Source organism: Fonsecaea erecta, assembly GCF_001651985.1.
Source record: "Fonsecaea erecta strain CBS 125763 chromosome Unknown Scaff1, whole genome shotgun sequence".
Classification (NCBI taxonomy): domain Eukaryota; kingdom Fungi; phylum Ascomycota; class Eurotiomycetes; order Chaetothyriales; family Herpotrichiellaceae; genus Fonsecaea; species Fonsecaea erecta.
In genome coordinates this window covers 2,059,018-2,073,821 of record NW_017387244.1, presented here as the reverse complement: position 1 = coordinate 2,073,821, position 14,804 = coordinate 2,059,018, and the positions used below count along the sequence as shown (strand labels likewise).

Sequence of the window (14,804 nt, the reverse complement as noted above, 5' to 3'; positions counted from 1 at the left end):
AGGCTGCAGTCGGAAGGAGGAGGACTGGGCACTGCGGTATAGTGAAATGCATCATTATGCAATACAAGTTGTGTATGGGATCAGATATGACTTTTTCAACTGTTTCGAATGCCGATCCTCAACTTCTTTGGAGCAGACATGGCAAGCTAATCTCTGCAGGCCTTATAACCCGTGAGAGCAGGCCAGTTCAATGCGACTAGAGAAATGCTTGCACCAGAAAGTACCGTTCACTATGCGAACTCTCCTTCTGTCAAGTGCAGAGGTAGCCTCACAAACCCGTTGCAGTCCTCATCAAAATCCACGATGCTCAGTGACTTGCTATTCCTTTCGCTGGCTGCAGCCACATTCGGTCGCGAATACCTCTGAGTCGCCCAACGAAACGAGGAGACGGATAGGCCACCCTTCGGTCTTTCCCTTCCAAGAGCCCTCCAAACTTCCGAACCTCTGAGGATGTCCTATACTGGTATTGCTTGGTCGGAGGTTGGGATTTCACGTTGTTTTGGCGGTGACGGTGTTGGTTGAAGATCTCGGTCCCCTCTGAGCAACCATTCGAATTCTGTTCAAGTTTGTTCTCAGGAATGCTTGAGCACAGAAAACGCCGTTTTGAAACCCCGACCTGTCCTGGGGTTTTGCATCGGAGGGCCGTAGTCTCCGAACCATGCTACCGTCGCTTGGAAGACCTTTGGCCAGACGTCGCACATCCTCCACACGGTGTAACCTGAAAAGATTTCAAGACATTCGAGATCCGGTTATCTCCCTCGTCCCCGGCCACCGCCTCCGCCAAACATTCCACCCATCTGCTGCATAAGGGCATCCATCCCTCCAGCGCCACCAGCACCAGCTCCCATGCCCATGTTTTGCATCATCTGCATCATTTTGCCAAGGTCACCTCCAGGCATCGCGCCCCGGCCACCACCCATACTTTGCATCCGCTTCTGCATGGCTGCGAGCTGCTGTTGCCTGTTGCCGCCTTGTAACATACTGTTGGCTTTAGCCATGTTCTTCTTCTGTTGACCCATGTTCTTGGCCACGCTAGCCATCACTTTGTGTTGCGTAAGAAGCTCTTCAACATCTCTGACACTGGTGCCCGAGCCGCAGGCAATCCTCAACATCCGAGAGGGCTGTGATATCAGAATTTTGCCGTCAGAGTCCAGCTCTTTGGCCGTCATGCTGTCAAATATGTACACCATTCGTTTCAGCTTTTCAGTTCCGTCCTCATCGGACATGCCTTGCATCAGGCCGCTCATGCCGGGGATCATGCTGCCGATCTTGGAAAGAGGGCCCATCTTCATAATATTCGTGATTTGCTCTTTCATGTCGCGGATCGTGAAGATACCCTCTGCCAAATGTTTCTGGGTCTCCTTCATTCCTGCCGACTCTCTTGTGAGTGTTTGGATGTGATCGATCAGGCCGCTCATGTCTCCATATCCGAGAAGTTTGGAAATGAAGGATCTTGCATCGAATCTCTCCAGATCTGCCAGATGTTCACCGGTACCGAGAAAGATAATAGGGGTATGCGTAGCAGCTGCTGCAGCGATAGCACCTCCTCCTGCTGCACCACCATCTGTTTTTGTGATGATAAGAGCACCAAAGTCGGCTGTAGCTTTGAAGGCAGACGACTGTGCTTCGGCGGCTTGACCAATCGTGCCATCTAGCACCATGATTGTCTGATCTGGTTTGATGGCATTCTGGACAAGAATCATTTCCTGAAACAAGTCTGCTTCTTGCTTGTGTCGCCCCGAGGTGTCAACGATAATAATCTCGAATTTCTCTTTTTTAAATCTCCCAACACCCTCAGCAGCCACCACTGCGGGATCTGTTTGAGTAAGTGAACCGTAATATGGTATCTTCGCTTTTGTAGCATTCTGCTTCAATTGATCATAGGCACCTGCTCTGAAAGTGTCTGCGCAAACCAGGCAAGCCTTGAAACCCCGAGCAGCATAGTATCTGGCCAGCTTCGTACAGGTTGTCGTCTTTCCCGCGCCTTGAAGACCGACCATCATGATCACATTCGACCTTCCTTTCTTGGGCTTATATGGTTCGGCATGAGGATCGACGAGTTGGACAAGGTGTTCGAAGACTGCCTGTTGGATCATGCGCTTTTTGCCGTTGGAAGTCGTGTGGGGCGGTAGGTCTTTGAAATTGACAGCGCTATGTATCGACTTTCGTAGGTTCTTCACAAGTCGCACGTTGACATCGGCCGATAGCAGGGCCGAACATATCTCCTTGATCATGGCATCGAAGGCTTTCTCGTCGAGGTTGGGTTCTCGGTTGAGGTTCGACACGGCGGCATTGATGCGCCGCCCCAGGTCTGAGAGAACCATCTTGCCGAGATGGAAGGGGTGTCTGCCAGAGGCTGTGTGATATTCGGCTAAGTCCTCTTTATGAAGGCGGCGCAATCAACAGGAACGAAGGTGGCATGAAGTTGATGTTCTCGCCGCCCAGTGTGGGGAAGCATAAACGCCAACGTGGGAGCAAAGTTGCTCCCGCAGTTTTGCCGGGGATTTTGAAGAAATTCCAGGTCAAATTTTGGCCGACCTCGAAGAGAAGCAGCACACCCTATCTCCTCGACCATAGTGACCTGTTCACGGACTCTGTCTAAAATGGCCCCTCCATCACAAAGGAAACGTAAAGTTGAAGATGGAATGCGTGGAAAGACCGAGCGACCAAAGAAACGTTTCCGCAAACAACTGGACTACCACAGCTCAAGCGACGAGGAGGATCAGGACGAACAAGGATTTACTCCCGTCAATCTGAACGACAGCGACGAAGAACAGCGCCCGGGTAAAAAAGTCAAGTCGCGGAAGGAAAAGCCCCTGCGGGCTGTTGTGGAGGACGGATCTGACATACAAACCGACGACGAAGATGATGATACGCACTCTGACGCAGCTGCGACTTCGGACGAGGACGGTCCTGAAGAGGGCCCGAACGAGACAGACAGAAGAAAACACATAAGCAAGCGAAATGATCCAGAAGCATTTTCTACCTCAATCTCCAAGATCCTGTCGACTAAGCTATCACAATCCGCTCGCAAAGACCCCGTCCTCTCGAGAAGTAAAGAAGCGGTGGAAACGAGTGTCTCCCTCGCAAATGACCGTTTGGAGAAAAAGGCAAAGGCCAAACTGAGGTCAGAACGCAAGGAAGAGTTAGAGAAAGGAAGAGTCAAGGATGTTCTGGGCTTGAGCTCAGGACAAGCAGGCGAAGTGGCGGAGGAGGAAAAGAAACTGCGGAAAATCGCCCAGCGCGGCGTAATCAAGCTCTTCAACGCTGTCCGCGCGGCCCAGGTCAAAGCGGAACAGGTAGCCAAGGAGGAACGGAAGAAGGGAACCATAGGAATGGCCAACCGCGAGGAGAAGGTCAACGAGATGAGCAAGCAGGGATTCTTGGATCTGATCGCGGGGAAAAAGGATGCTCGGAGCACAACGGCGCAGTGAAACCGGAAGGGCCGCTCTATGACAGTGGAAGGCATTCTGAGTATGATGCCCACCCCAGCGAGGAGCAATGGAGAGCGGTTTTGGTGATGGTACATGTCTAGAACGTTCAACCCTCAGTTTATGATCAACTGCGCTTCTCGAAATCCGAAGCCTGCATGTTCCGCGTCATCTGTGGCAATTTCACCACCAATCCGTCTAACTCCTTGGTCATCTTGACCTGACAGCCCAACCTCGATGTTTCTGTTAAGCCGAAAGCGAGGTCTAGCATGTCGTTTTCGTCGTCGGTGGCCTCGGGGATCTTATCGTACATCTCATCGGACTCGACTATAACGTGGCAGGTAGAACATGCGCATGAGCCACCACAGGCGCCTTGAGAGACATCGTCAGCAAATATGGTGTGGATCAACCGGGGGGAAATGTTCTCAAACACACCTTCCATCTCCAGATCATTGGCCTGCGCAATGTCGAGCAGGTTGTCGCCTTCTGCCACCTCAAACGTGTGCTCATCTCCTTCCTTGTCTATGAATGTAACTTTGAGCCTGTAGTCGTCCATCAGCATCCGTCAAGTTTTGCTGGAGCAGAGGTTGAGCATTACTCCTCTCCCGGCTTCGGCGGATCCAGATGTCCATGCCTCTTCACTTGAGTCGTGGAGAACCTCCTCCTGCCCAGCTCTAGAGAGCGTATATGATCCCTTATTAGACCCTTCTTGATCCCGAGTTCATGTTGATGCCGCCGGCACAGTGATATCGTCGCAGTATGGAGACTGAAGTTCCGATTGAGAATTCGAGGTGCACCGGATTGCAGTTGTCGCGCAGGGTCGGATCGAATGCATCGTAGGGTATTTGCTCCCATGAGACTCCGCACGCCGTTCCATCCGGACATTCTTCTCCTCCCCGAGGGCTCGTGAAATGATGGTTCGAAGGGGTTTCGTCGCTACTCAACAAGAATGTAAAGCGAAAAGTCAAAAGGTTGATTGGGCGTGACGCAAATCGTTCAAGCTCTCGGCCGAAGTAAACCCGCCCCGAGTCTCGTCGCTATTCAAGACAGTCGAGATGATATTAGCCCAAGGTAGCTTCGGTTCCAAGAAAGCTAAGAGATAAACAACAAAGTGGCGCCCAGCACGCGTACATTAAGAAGAACCTTGGGCCAGCCCACACAACTATATACAAGAAGCGAATACCGTGCCTCCTTCTAGGAGCCCCCGACCCATGCATTCCAGTTGATATTTCCACCCACACAGTCTGTGCTTATGGGTGCACCGTCGACAGGACCAAGCTCAGTGCCATCACTCGCGGTAACAGCCACTGTGACATCTCCGGTCATGTCGTTGAATGGCACACTGGAGTGGAAGATACCGGCCGTGGTCGCCGTGACTGTCTGCGTCAAACCGCCAATTGTCACATTGACTGTGGCTATGGTGGTGTCTGGCACAAACGCTGTGAAGAAGACTGCATCAACATCACATTCCTGTGGGTTCAGAGCCACCTGGCCCTGGCTGGGGGTGTTGCATGTCGTTCCGGCGCCACACGCTGTGCCCGAAGCAGGATTGAGGCGGTACCAGAAGGTAACATGGCTCTCATCTGGCCGACTCGTGTTTTTATACGCCGCAATATAGTGAGGCAAATCTTTCAACCAGGCGTCGTGCGGGTTGTTCTCGACGTACGGGCCCGCCCCGGTGGGAATGGCCGAGTCAGTGGGTGGCATTGGGCCGATATAGTGGGATTCTCCCCAATCGTTCCCTGAGTCAACCGTCAAAATGGGTCTTCAAATGGTGGAAACGCGCACTTCACTCACATGTCAGGATCTCGACAAGAGCTGGCTGAATGTTGAGAACATGATCCCAGCGGTCGTGCCATAGATCATCGCCCCGCCAAAGCCAATTCTTTGACCACAGTGGAAGATTGGTGTAGAACCAGGGAGAGACTGGCATCATGTAGGGACGACCATTCAGCGCGGTAACATACGCCTGGTCATCACTGTCTGTCATGTCGTTTGCACCGTTCGGCCATGCGTTCCAGCTGCATTAGTATCAGCAGGTGTTCTTGAGCCCCTTCAGATTGCGGGCAACTTACGACAGCAGACCATCAACATTGGGCTTGCCAGCGGCACCAGCGGCACCTTGGCTTGAGAAGTCGGGGACAAAGAAGCAGTTGGTTTGGGATTTGATATAGGCCCAGTCACCCGCGTTATCTGGACCCTCAAAAGTTGAGACCAGAGGCTTGCCCTGCCATTTGAACTGACTCGAATGCGAGCTGTAACCGTTGACCGTGGTGATCACCGCGTTTTGGTCCCAGGCTCCTTGGGCCAGGTAGTCAAACGACAAGAACATCTGAAAGCCCGCCGCGTCGGCAGCCTGATATGCATTGTCGAGTTGAGCCTGGACAAAACCACTGGGATTAATCGTGTCGACATAGCCGATATTGAGCGCGAATCCGTCAATACCAGCGGCGGCTGCAGTTGCGATGTCGCTCGCCCAGTTAGCTGGAGTGTAACTATATGTGTTTCCCACCTGACCATCGTCAGGAATAACAATTAAGGTCTGAAGACATCAACTCACTATCACATGAGCGAAGACCGATTGAGCTAGGATTGGCGATGCGACGCCAACGAGTATCAGACACGCCAAGGGAAGGGACAACATCGGAAGCACGAGTCTTGAAGGAAAGAGTGACTAGGGTAGGAAACTTTGACTTGAGTCCGGCTCTGTGTGAATTGAAATGAAACAAAGGTAGAGAAACATCGCATATCATGCGAGGTTGGCACTGTTACTTCCATATAACTTTGTCCAAAAAGCGTCTCGTGGAAAACGAGGACCCCATGTGAACTCCATAGCAACTCCTACCTTTGAAATTGGCAACAAGCACCTCTGTGAGAAAGCCACGGTGGAGCATGAGTGTACCATGCTACCTCGAAGCTGTAAATCGAGCCGTGGCTGAGAGGGTTGGAGCAGGTGGGATCGTAGAGCTGCAGTCTTCAACCATCGGTCCTTTTCAATCTATTCCCTTATCAGGCATCGAGAAGGAGTCTTGTGGCGGCGGCAACAAGGTCAGGATATTCACGATCTTGGATCTCGTTATACAAGGGTACCATGCGATGGACCGTATCAAGGCCTGTTATGAAACACCGGGCCGCAGTCCTGTACAAGGTATGAATAATTGCCGGTAGTCCAAGCATATGTAGACCAAGGTACTGTAACAACGTGTGTTGTAAAGAGCATATCAAAGCGACAATTCAATAGACTGGACGAATATGTGATGGCACAGGACAAAGCAGGCACAAGCAAATGGGAGAAGTTGGCGAATGGTCACATTGTCCAATATGCAATACGAGGTAATTCCTGGTGGTACCATATTGTTTCTGAAGCGGCGCCGTTGTTTTGGGAACTGGCCGTAAGCAGTGGAGGAGAAAAGGGGCGATTTTATGCAAACGCCAAAACTCCCAAAGGCTAGCCCATCCTCCTCCATTATTACATACTACCTAATCCTTGCCATGCTTGCTATGTGTTTGCGCAAAGACGGTTCACTCACCTTGGACCTATTGCCAGAAAAACAACACATTCGCCGCCGTAAAGGCTGACGACATCAGCCTGTGCTAGACGTAACAACCTCGAGACAAGATACCCCGAGGGGACTCCTACATGAGCATTGCAGAAGCGCAACCACTAATAAATGCATCCATCGAAGCTATTGTAGGAGAGAAGGATCTCCGTACCTTACCTCGACGATGATTAATCCATCTCCGCACGTTTTGCTGACCCGCCGATGGCCTCAGGCTTGCTCTCGCTGAGGGACATACAGTCAATGGCAGATTACTCTTCCTTACTTCAGATCGCACCCCTCGTTGAAGACGGGTTGCCTTCACCTATCACCTCGGCGTTGCCTCATCATCAACGGCTCCGAGCCTTCGCCTTGCCATAGATCTGCGTGGCCCTCATGCCGTTTTCCTGGTCAAGGGCGCATGGCCATAGCCTGGACTTGTAAGAATGAAATATGCAAACATGGCTGAAAATAGGCCATCTGTCCGACGACATTCAACCCGGCTACCTTTTTATGTCTTTATAGGTAAGGTAGGCTGTTTTCCTTTCCTTTCTTCCTCTCCAAAGCCTTTCCTCGTGCTTCTTTGTTGTTACGTTGGGCCTGGCATCTTGGGAAGAGGCTTTCTATCTCCTCGTGTTTCCAATGGAAGAACCAGACATCCAGGATCAGAATATTCTGCAGAATGCATCCCCTGAGATGCTTCATCGAACCCCAGGGATCAGGAGGCAGCAGACCAACACGGCGGATGCGTTACTTGTGAACTTTGAAGGACCCGACGACTGCTACTCACCCTATAACTGGCCCACGCACAAAAAGTATGGAATATCTGACCCCTCAACCCGCTCTGGCAGGAGCCTGCTAACTGGCCTTAGGATTGTCACGGCTTTTTTCTATGGCTTTTTTTGCTTCACATCCTCTCTCGCATCTGGCATTCTTTCACCAGCCGTGTCAGAGCTGGCCTTTCATTTTCATGTCTCGGTTGAGGTCGCAACACTTTGCTCTTCCACTCTCTTTCTCCTAGGCTACACCACAGGTGAGTTAACGCCTCCTGCCTGTCCCCCACGAGCTTGCACCATGCCGCGGGTCCTTGGCTGAAAAATCGACCATGACTCTTGCCTGGGCTCGCCAGCGCTGTCGGTCGAAAGTCCAATTCCCGGCGTACGTCTGAGCTAACTCTGCCATGATCCTTAAGGTCCCTTTGTCTGGTCGCCGATGTCAGACTTTTATGGCCGCAAAATCCCGATAGTCATCTCGACGTTCGGCTTCGTTTGCTTCGGGGCCGGTTCTGCCACCGCAAAAGACTTCCAGACGTTAGCACTCTGTCGCTTCTTCCAAGGCGTCATGGGAGCTTCTGCCCTGATACTGCCGCTCTCGGCTTATGCAGACTTCTGGAAAGGCGCTCACCGGGGTTATGCGTCGATCGCATTCCTAGCTTCTGTGTTCGGTGCGCCAATGCTTGCTTCTCCATTGGCCGGGTTCACTGTAGACAACCAATCGCTCGGCTGGCGTTGGTGCGCATGGTGGACTGTCATCCTGGGTGGAGGAGACCTCGTTGGGATGGTGTTATTCGCCTCCGAATCCTACGCTCCGTACCTTTTGAAGCAGAAAGCAGTACGGTTGCGTGTCAGCACCGGAGAATGGGCGATTCATGCCAAAATCGAAGAACGGCACGATACATTGGGGCAGATGTTGAAGTATCTGTTCCAGAGACCCTTTATCATGGTGAGCAAGGAGCCGATCTTGCTCTTCATCTGCATCTACGTGGCGTTTGTTTATGCTTTGATATTCACGTTCTTGGTGTCCTATGGGATTGTTTTCGTCGAAGGTTATCACATGAATCGTGGTCTGGGTGGGCTGCCTTTCTTTGGTATCATTACAGGCCTTGCAATTTCGGCAGCCATACACATGGCTCAAGAGAGAAAATACGCCCGCTGGATTAAGGAAAATGATGGGATCATGATTCCCGAGTGGCGAATGCCTATTTGCGTCACAGGAGCCGTGGCCTTCGCTGCCGGCTTGTTCTGGTTCGCCTGGACCGCTGCTTACCCCAGACATGTGCATTGGAGCATTCCAACTGTCAGTGGAGTCGCAACTGGCTATGGGCTTCTTACCATATTTATTGGATGTAAGTTGACCTAGTCGTTCAGAGATCGTTTTGGACGTGGTGCGGAGTTGTCGCAGGGAACAGTCGACGTGGATCGATGTTAACAAATGCTTGCAGGCTTCAATTTCATTCTCGACATATACAAAACCAAGTACGTACTCGTTGTGCAGTCCACAGCAAGCTTAACTGACGCCCTATCCCAGTTCTGCGTCCGCCTTTGCGATCGCAACCATCTCACGTTCGGCTCTCGCGGCGGGATTTCCTATGTTTGCGAGACAAATGTTCCACAATCTAGGTGTGCAGTGGGCAAATACACTGCTGGGCTGCCTCGCTACGCTCCTCATCCCCGTCCCAATATGCTTCTGGGTATGGGGAGCGCGGATACGTGCACGAAGTACCTTCGCCGTGGACAATGTCTTGCCCCCAGGTCCAGGGAGAAGTGGGGAGTGCCGCGATGACACATCTGAGGACAAAGACGTGGAGAGGGCAGGGATGGAGATGAAGCAAGCTGTAGATGACGGCCTGGGAGCACAAGAGAGGGATGAAGGTGGTCCAGAAAAGCACTTTGCAGGCTCCGACTCAACAATAGTGAGCAGCGTTTGAGCAGGCATCAGGATAGTGACTCCAGCTTTGAAGAAGTTGGTTGTTTGCTGTTGTCATACGTGAACGACTTCTTGTGGTCATTGCTGCCGTGATGTATAGAGAAATGAATGACAGTTTCAAATGACACCAATCTACACCTCGTTGGAGGCTTGCTGCACCGTACAATTTCCAGGCCAAATTACGTCGGCGACATTTGAACGGATTGAACCTTGCATTTCGATCACCTTATGTGCTTGGTGACCGCATACAAACAGCTGCACACCAGCAACTTGCGTCGCCTCCAGCGTATCTCGCCATGCAGGACTCGAGATACGTTCCCAATCCCCTCCGGCCATACTACGTCCCTCCATCCATTGGAACCGATGCGCTGCCCAACGCCACCGCGGGTGCCTCGAAACCTATTCCCCAAGGGACTGGTTTCACGTTTCCCGACATCGACTATTCCGACTACATTTCGGATACCTCGCCGTCTCTCCCGGGATCAATCAAATCAATAGTTGACCGCGCGTTATGGAAATATGCAAATGTCGTGCTTGCCCAGCCGTTTGAGGTTGCCAAGCTGATTCTGCAGGCACGCGTTGCTCAAGATGATGAAGAGGAAGACAAAAAGCCGCGACGGAGGTATACATATGGCGAAGGGGAAGACGAAGAGGCACAGGTGCACGACGAATACGACCAAGAACATTCATCGGATGACGAACCCAATTATTTCACGTCTACCGCGCCGTTTGAACAATCGATATCGAGTCGCTCACCAGCTCGGGGTCGGCGTGGAAGGCCACCCCGAGAGACTGCGTCTTCACGCTTTCCCGACCGCCGTCAACAAGCCGATGTACAGTTACACCTCAAGAACCCACATTCTCTTTTCGATGCACTGTCATCTCTGTCGTCGAGTAGTGGAGCGTTGGCTATGTGGCGGGCGACGAATTCTACATTTGTGTACAATATCCTGACACGGACTTTGGAGACCTTCTTCAGAAGTTTCCTGGCGGCTGTTCTTGGAGTGGCCGAGACTGATATTCTGAATACGCCAGCACCGGGAGCAATTCCCGACGTGTCTATCCTCACCTCGACCGCCCCGGTGGTCACCATCTTGATCAGCACTGCGGCGGCGGCGTTGTCTGCCCTTGTCCTTGCACCAATTGATGCTGCCAGGACCAGACTCATCCTCACACCGTCCAGTCAAGAGCCGCGGACACTACTCGGGACTCTACGGACACTTCCCACTCCGTACCTTATTCCCAGCCACCTCATCCCTATCACTTTCTTCAGCTCAACTCTGCCAACACTGATCTCTACAAGCACTCCGGTATTTCTCAAGACTTATCTCGGGCTGGATCCCGTCATCAATCCCGCTACTTGGAGTGTTGCAACATTTGTGGGATCGGCGTTGGACCTATCGATCAAATTTCCTCTGGAGACGGTCCTCCGTCGAGCACAGATTGCCACCTGGACATCCCCAGCGTATGCACCACCTTCTTCATCCTCCAAACGCAAAGTCGTCACGACCATTGTGCCGGTGCCACAGTCCTACCGAGGAATCCTACCGACCTTCTGGAGTATCGCACGCGAAGAAGGTTACTCTGAGACTCGAAAGGACAAAACTGCCGCATTAATGGGCAAGGCCCCTAGGCGGAAGAGGAGAGGACAAGGGATTGAAGGGTTGTATCGCGGCTGGCGAGTTGGCCTATGGGGATTAGTGGGTGTCTGGGGAACAGCATTCGTGGGAGGTCTGCAAGGCGGCAGCGAGTCCAATGCTGCAGAAGCCGGTGTGCACGGTGGTAAGTTTTGATCGGAGACCCCATAATGGTCAGACATTGCTACACGATGGGACGGGATTGTAAATTTAATGGTGGACGAGAACCTCTGAGGGCCAGGGAATGTAGCACGGGCGTTGCAGGCGTTGTATGAGATACCCATACTCTTCTCCGTCACGATATCTGGAGGCATCATCTGAATACCTACCTTTGAATGTACAAACAGTGGCTTGTGTCTCGCTCTCTTGCTAACTTTGAGCTACCTAAGCCCGTACCGACCGTAGTGGTCTGATGCCCTCTTGATCTGATAGCTGTGCCCCGCACGTGCCAAGGCCGATTATCGGTCACATCTAATCTGATAAAATTTGATCCCAATCTCGACCTCGACTCTTCCCGACTTGTTTTCTTGTATGCGCCCTGTCGAACCACCCCGTCCGCCTTGCTGCGACTTACAGAGGGAGAAGCCAAACAGATTTTCCTCCTCAACCCAATGCCACGAGCATATTGCGCCCGCAGCGTTCTCTACGCCGTCAGCGATTGATTGCAGACGGCATCCCACAATCAGCTCATTACAACTACCCTCGGTACTAGGCGGGTTGTCCTGAACCCATGAACCATGGCCTCCAGCGCCGCGTCGTCCCCGGCAGCGGCAGCGCCGAGTACTGCTCACGTCGACGTTAAAGTTGCAATCGCCCGACCACCATCACTATGCATGAAACCAGCTCAGACCCCGCCCGCCACTTCCCCGCCATCATCTACCACCTCCGCGCCCTTGTCTCTCACAAGCAGAGAATGGATCGTCCCTCCTCGGCCCAAGCCAGGCCGGAAGCCAGCAACGGATACCCCTCCCACCAAGCGCAAGGCGCAGAATCGCGCTGCCCAGCGAGCCTTCCGAGAGAGACGCGCTGCTCGGGTAGGTGAACTCGAAGAACAACTGAAGCAAATCGAGGAAGAGAACGAACATGAACAAGAGATCCTGCGAACGACGGTGGATAAACTCGAAAAAGAAATTGAGCACTATCGAACCGACCTAGCACACTGGGTTGATCGGTGCAGGAAACTAGAGAACGAGCTGGCTGCTGCCAGGTCGACAACTGCCGGATCACCTCCAGGCCGAGATAAGGCTCCCACTTCCGCCGACAATGCAACAAATGATTCTTCAATCGGGTGCGGAAATTGCACGCTCGAGACCCGCTGTCAATGCATAGACGACGCCTTCGCGGCGATGGGCGGCGAAGCGACTGAGCCCCGTGACGCCCGTCATCACGAGAAACGTCCGCTCTCCCCATCACACAGAGACGGTGGGGAGAAGAGGATCAAAGTTGAAAGCACGGAGAGCTTGGAAACAGACTTCACGGCAACGTACGCCTCGGACGCTCTCCCAGAGCGCCCTCATTTGGGCAACCACTCTCCTACTTCGGCGATGGCGGATCCATGCGGCTTTTGCTCAGATGGCACACCGTGTATCTGCGCCGAGGTCGCAGCTGAGCAGGAACAAGCACAGACCGCGGCCAACAGCAGGTCGTCGACAGCAGCCGTTCCCATGCACATGCCACCGAGACAACTCGACCAATTCACACCACCTCCATCTGAAGGCGATGTGTCCATGTCTGCCCTACCCGTCGCTGCTGCACCTTCGGGGTGTGGAGCTTCAGGGCCGGGAACGTGTGCTCAGTGCCGCGCCGACCCGAACAGCACTCTGTTCTGCAAGTCTCTTGCGGCCTCCCGTGCTCAATCCCAGACCGCCAACACACCTTCCTCAGGATGCTGCGGCGGGCAAACCCCCGGTGGATCTTGCTGCCAGGCGAATGTCGGGAACAACACTGTGCCTCTGCCCAGAAGGAATCGCACAACCCGGTCCCAAGCCGCAGCTACGCTATCCCACCAGACCGTGGCTCAACAAAGCTCCACAAATGTGCCCAGGGCAGGAGTGACACTCACCTGCGCGGACGCCTACACCACCCTCTCGCGACATCCCGCCTACGAGCGCGCCGCGGGCGACATTGCCGAGTGGATGCCCAAGCTACATGCCTGCGAGCCTACCAACCCGGGCATGGCCGGGAGGCCGGCGTTGGAGATTGACGCCGCGAACGTCATGGCTGTCCTGAGAGATTTTGATCGGAGATTCGGGAAGAGTGCCTAAACCAAACCAAACCAAACCAGCTTGAGGGTAATGAGGGATGGACAAGTAATGACTTCGGCGTCGAGGGGTAGTCAGTCCACAGACTGACCCCGGCCTTCTTTCATCCTGGACGAGGTCACGGTTCGGAAACGGATTGTTATGACGGCGAATGAGGCGAATGGGAGAAGAGAAAGAATAGGCTGGCTAGCTACTTTCACGTGCAGTCTTCAGAAAAATGTTGGACTGTATATAGGTCGCCGGGACTCCGTTCGCGGGGGTCCTTTAATCCTCTGCTTGAGTGGGAAGAAATAAGAAGCAGGAGAAGAAGAAACTGGACCGCAAGGACCGCGCAGGGACACAGGTATTAGGTATATATGATCATGAGTATCCGATGTACATGGAACAAAATTCCCCCCTTCTCTCGAGCTATCCTTATCCTTATCCTTCTTTCTCCTTTGTCTTTCTTCGCCCCCGGTCGGTACCTTGTGAATGACTCGAACTACATAAATAAACTCACTTGGAAAGCTGCATACACACACACATACATACAGGAGTAAGTAGTATTAATATTTGCCAGGCTTGTTAATTAAATCATGCAGTTGCGGTTTCCGGGTATGTACGTACAGTATTACGAACGACGACGTGCACGCCGTTGAGAGAGAGAGATTATACTGTACCGACCAACCGACCGACCTGGTGCCTGCGTGCCAGGGTACCTACAGTAGGTAGGTAGGTAGGTAGGTAGGTAGGTAGGTAGGTAGACTGCTTGCACGCCGTCGGGCGTGCGAGATTGTACTGTCGCGACCAACCGACCGACCTGGTGCCTGCGTGGCAGGCGGCCTACACTCGGTAGGTATGTAGGTAGGTAGGTAGGTAGGTAGGTAGGTAGGTAGGTAGGTAGGTAGGTAGGTAGGTAGGTAGGTAGGTAGGTAGGTAGGTAGGTAGGTAGGTAGGTAGGTAGGCAGGTAACCTAGGATTCGTTCGGCATGCACTCACTACATTACTACTGCTACTGTAAGTAAGGTATAGACGGTATTACATGTATGGACGTTGGATAGCCTGGTGTTGAACTGCGTACTCCGAATCCGTGCTCCGTACCTATGCAACACTGTAAGATGTGGGTATATATGTATGGTATGAATAGTCTCATTTACCAGGTGATTTGGTACAAGTAGCTGGATCCCTCATGTCGTGTTGTCCTCATTAGAATCCCCAATTCGCACACTTTCGTCGTCATAAATTGATCGT

At 52.7% G+C, this 14,804-nt stretch overlaps 6 protein-coding genes across 6 annotated transcripts; 3 read left to right on the top strand and 3 right to left on the bottom strand.

Annotated features, from left to right (window-relative positions):
* Window positions 1–749: 749 nt before the first annotated feature.
* AYL99_00725 (signal recognition particle protein SRP54) lies at window positions 750–2,324 on the bottom strand (the record flags this gene model as incomplete). The annotated part of the gene is made up of 1 exon (XM_018832241.1): window positions 750–2,324. The coding sequence occupies one exon, from the start codon at window positions 2,322–2,324 to the stop codon at window positions 750–752; it is 1,575 nt and encodes a 524-aa protein (XP_018698120.1).
* A 279-nt stretch (window positions 2,325–2,603) lies between these two features.
* On the top strand, window positions 2,604–3,434 carry AYL99_00724 (hypothetical protein; the record flags this gene model as incomplete). The annotated part of the gene is made up of 1 exon (XM_018832240.1): window positions 2,604–3,434. One exon carries the CDS (start codon window positions 2,604–2,606, stop codon window positions 3,432–3,434), a length of 831 nt encoding a protein of 276 aa, XP_018698119.1.
* A 124-nt stretch (window positions 3,435–3,558) lies between these two features.
* Window positions 3,559–4,316, bottom strand: AYL99_00723 (hypothetical protein; the record flags this gene model as incomplete). The annotated part of the gene is made up of 3 exons (XM_018832239.1): window positions 3,559–3,803; window positions 3,867–3,973; window positions 4,030–4,316. The coding sequence occupies 3 exons, from the start codon at window positions 4,314–4,316 to the stop codon at window positions 3,559–3,561; spliced, it is 639 nt and encodes a 212-aa protein (XP_018698118.1).
* Window positions 4,317–4,625: 309 nt separating this feature from the next.
* On the bottom strand, window positions 4,626–6,075 carry AYL99_00722 (hypothetical protein; the record flags this gene model as incomplete). Its single annotated transcript, XM_018832238.1, has 4 exons — window positions 4,626–5,173; window positions 5,229–5,452; window positions 5,507–5,943; window positions 5,992–6,075. 4 exons carry the CDS (start codon window positions 6,073–6,075, stop codon window positions 4,626–4,628), a joined length of 1,293 nt encoding a protein of 430 aa, XP_018698117.1.
* Window positions 6,076–7,612: 1,537 nt separating this feature from the next.
* AYL99_00721 (hypothetical protein) lies at window positions 7,613–11,469 on the top strand (the record flags this gene model as incomplete). The annotated part of the gene is made up of 6 exons (XM_018832237.1): window positions 7,613–7,785; window positions 7,843–8,003; window positions 8,163–9,095; window positions 9,192–9,225; window positions 9,278–9,662; window positions 9,850–11,469. 6 exons carry the CDS (start codon window positions 7,613–7,615, stop codon window positions 11,467–11,469), a joined length of 3,306 nt encoding a protein of 1,101 aa, XP_018698116.1.
* Window positions 11,470–12,050: 581 nt separating this feature from the next.
* Window positions 12,051–13,577, top strand: AYL99_00720 (hypothetical protein; the record flags this gene model as incomplete). Its single annotated transcript, XM_018832236.1, has 1 exon — window positions 12,051–13,577. The coding sequence occupies one exon, from the start codon at window positions 12,051–12,053 to the stop codon at window positions 13,575–13,577; it is 1,527 nt and encodes a 508-aa protein (XP_018698115.1).
* Between the last annotated feature and the right edge of the window lie 1,227 nt (window positions 13,578–14,804).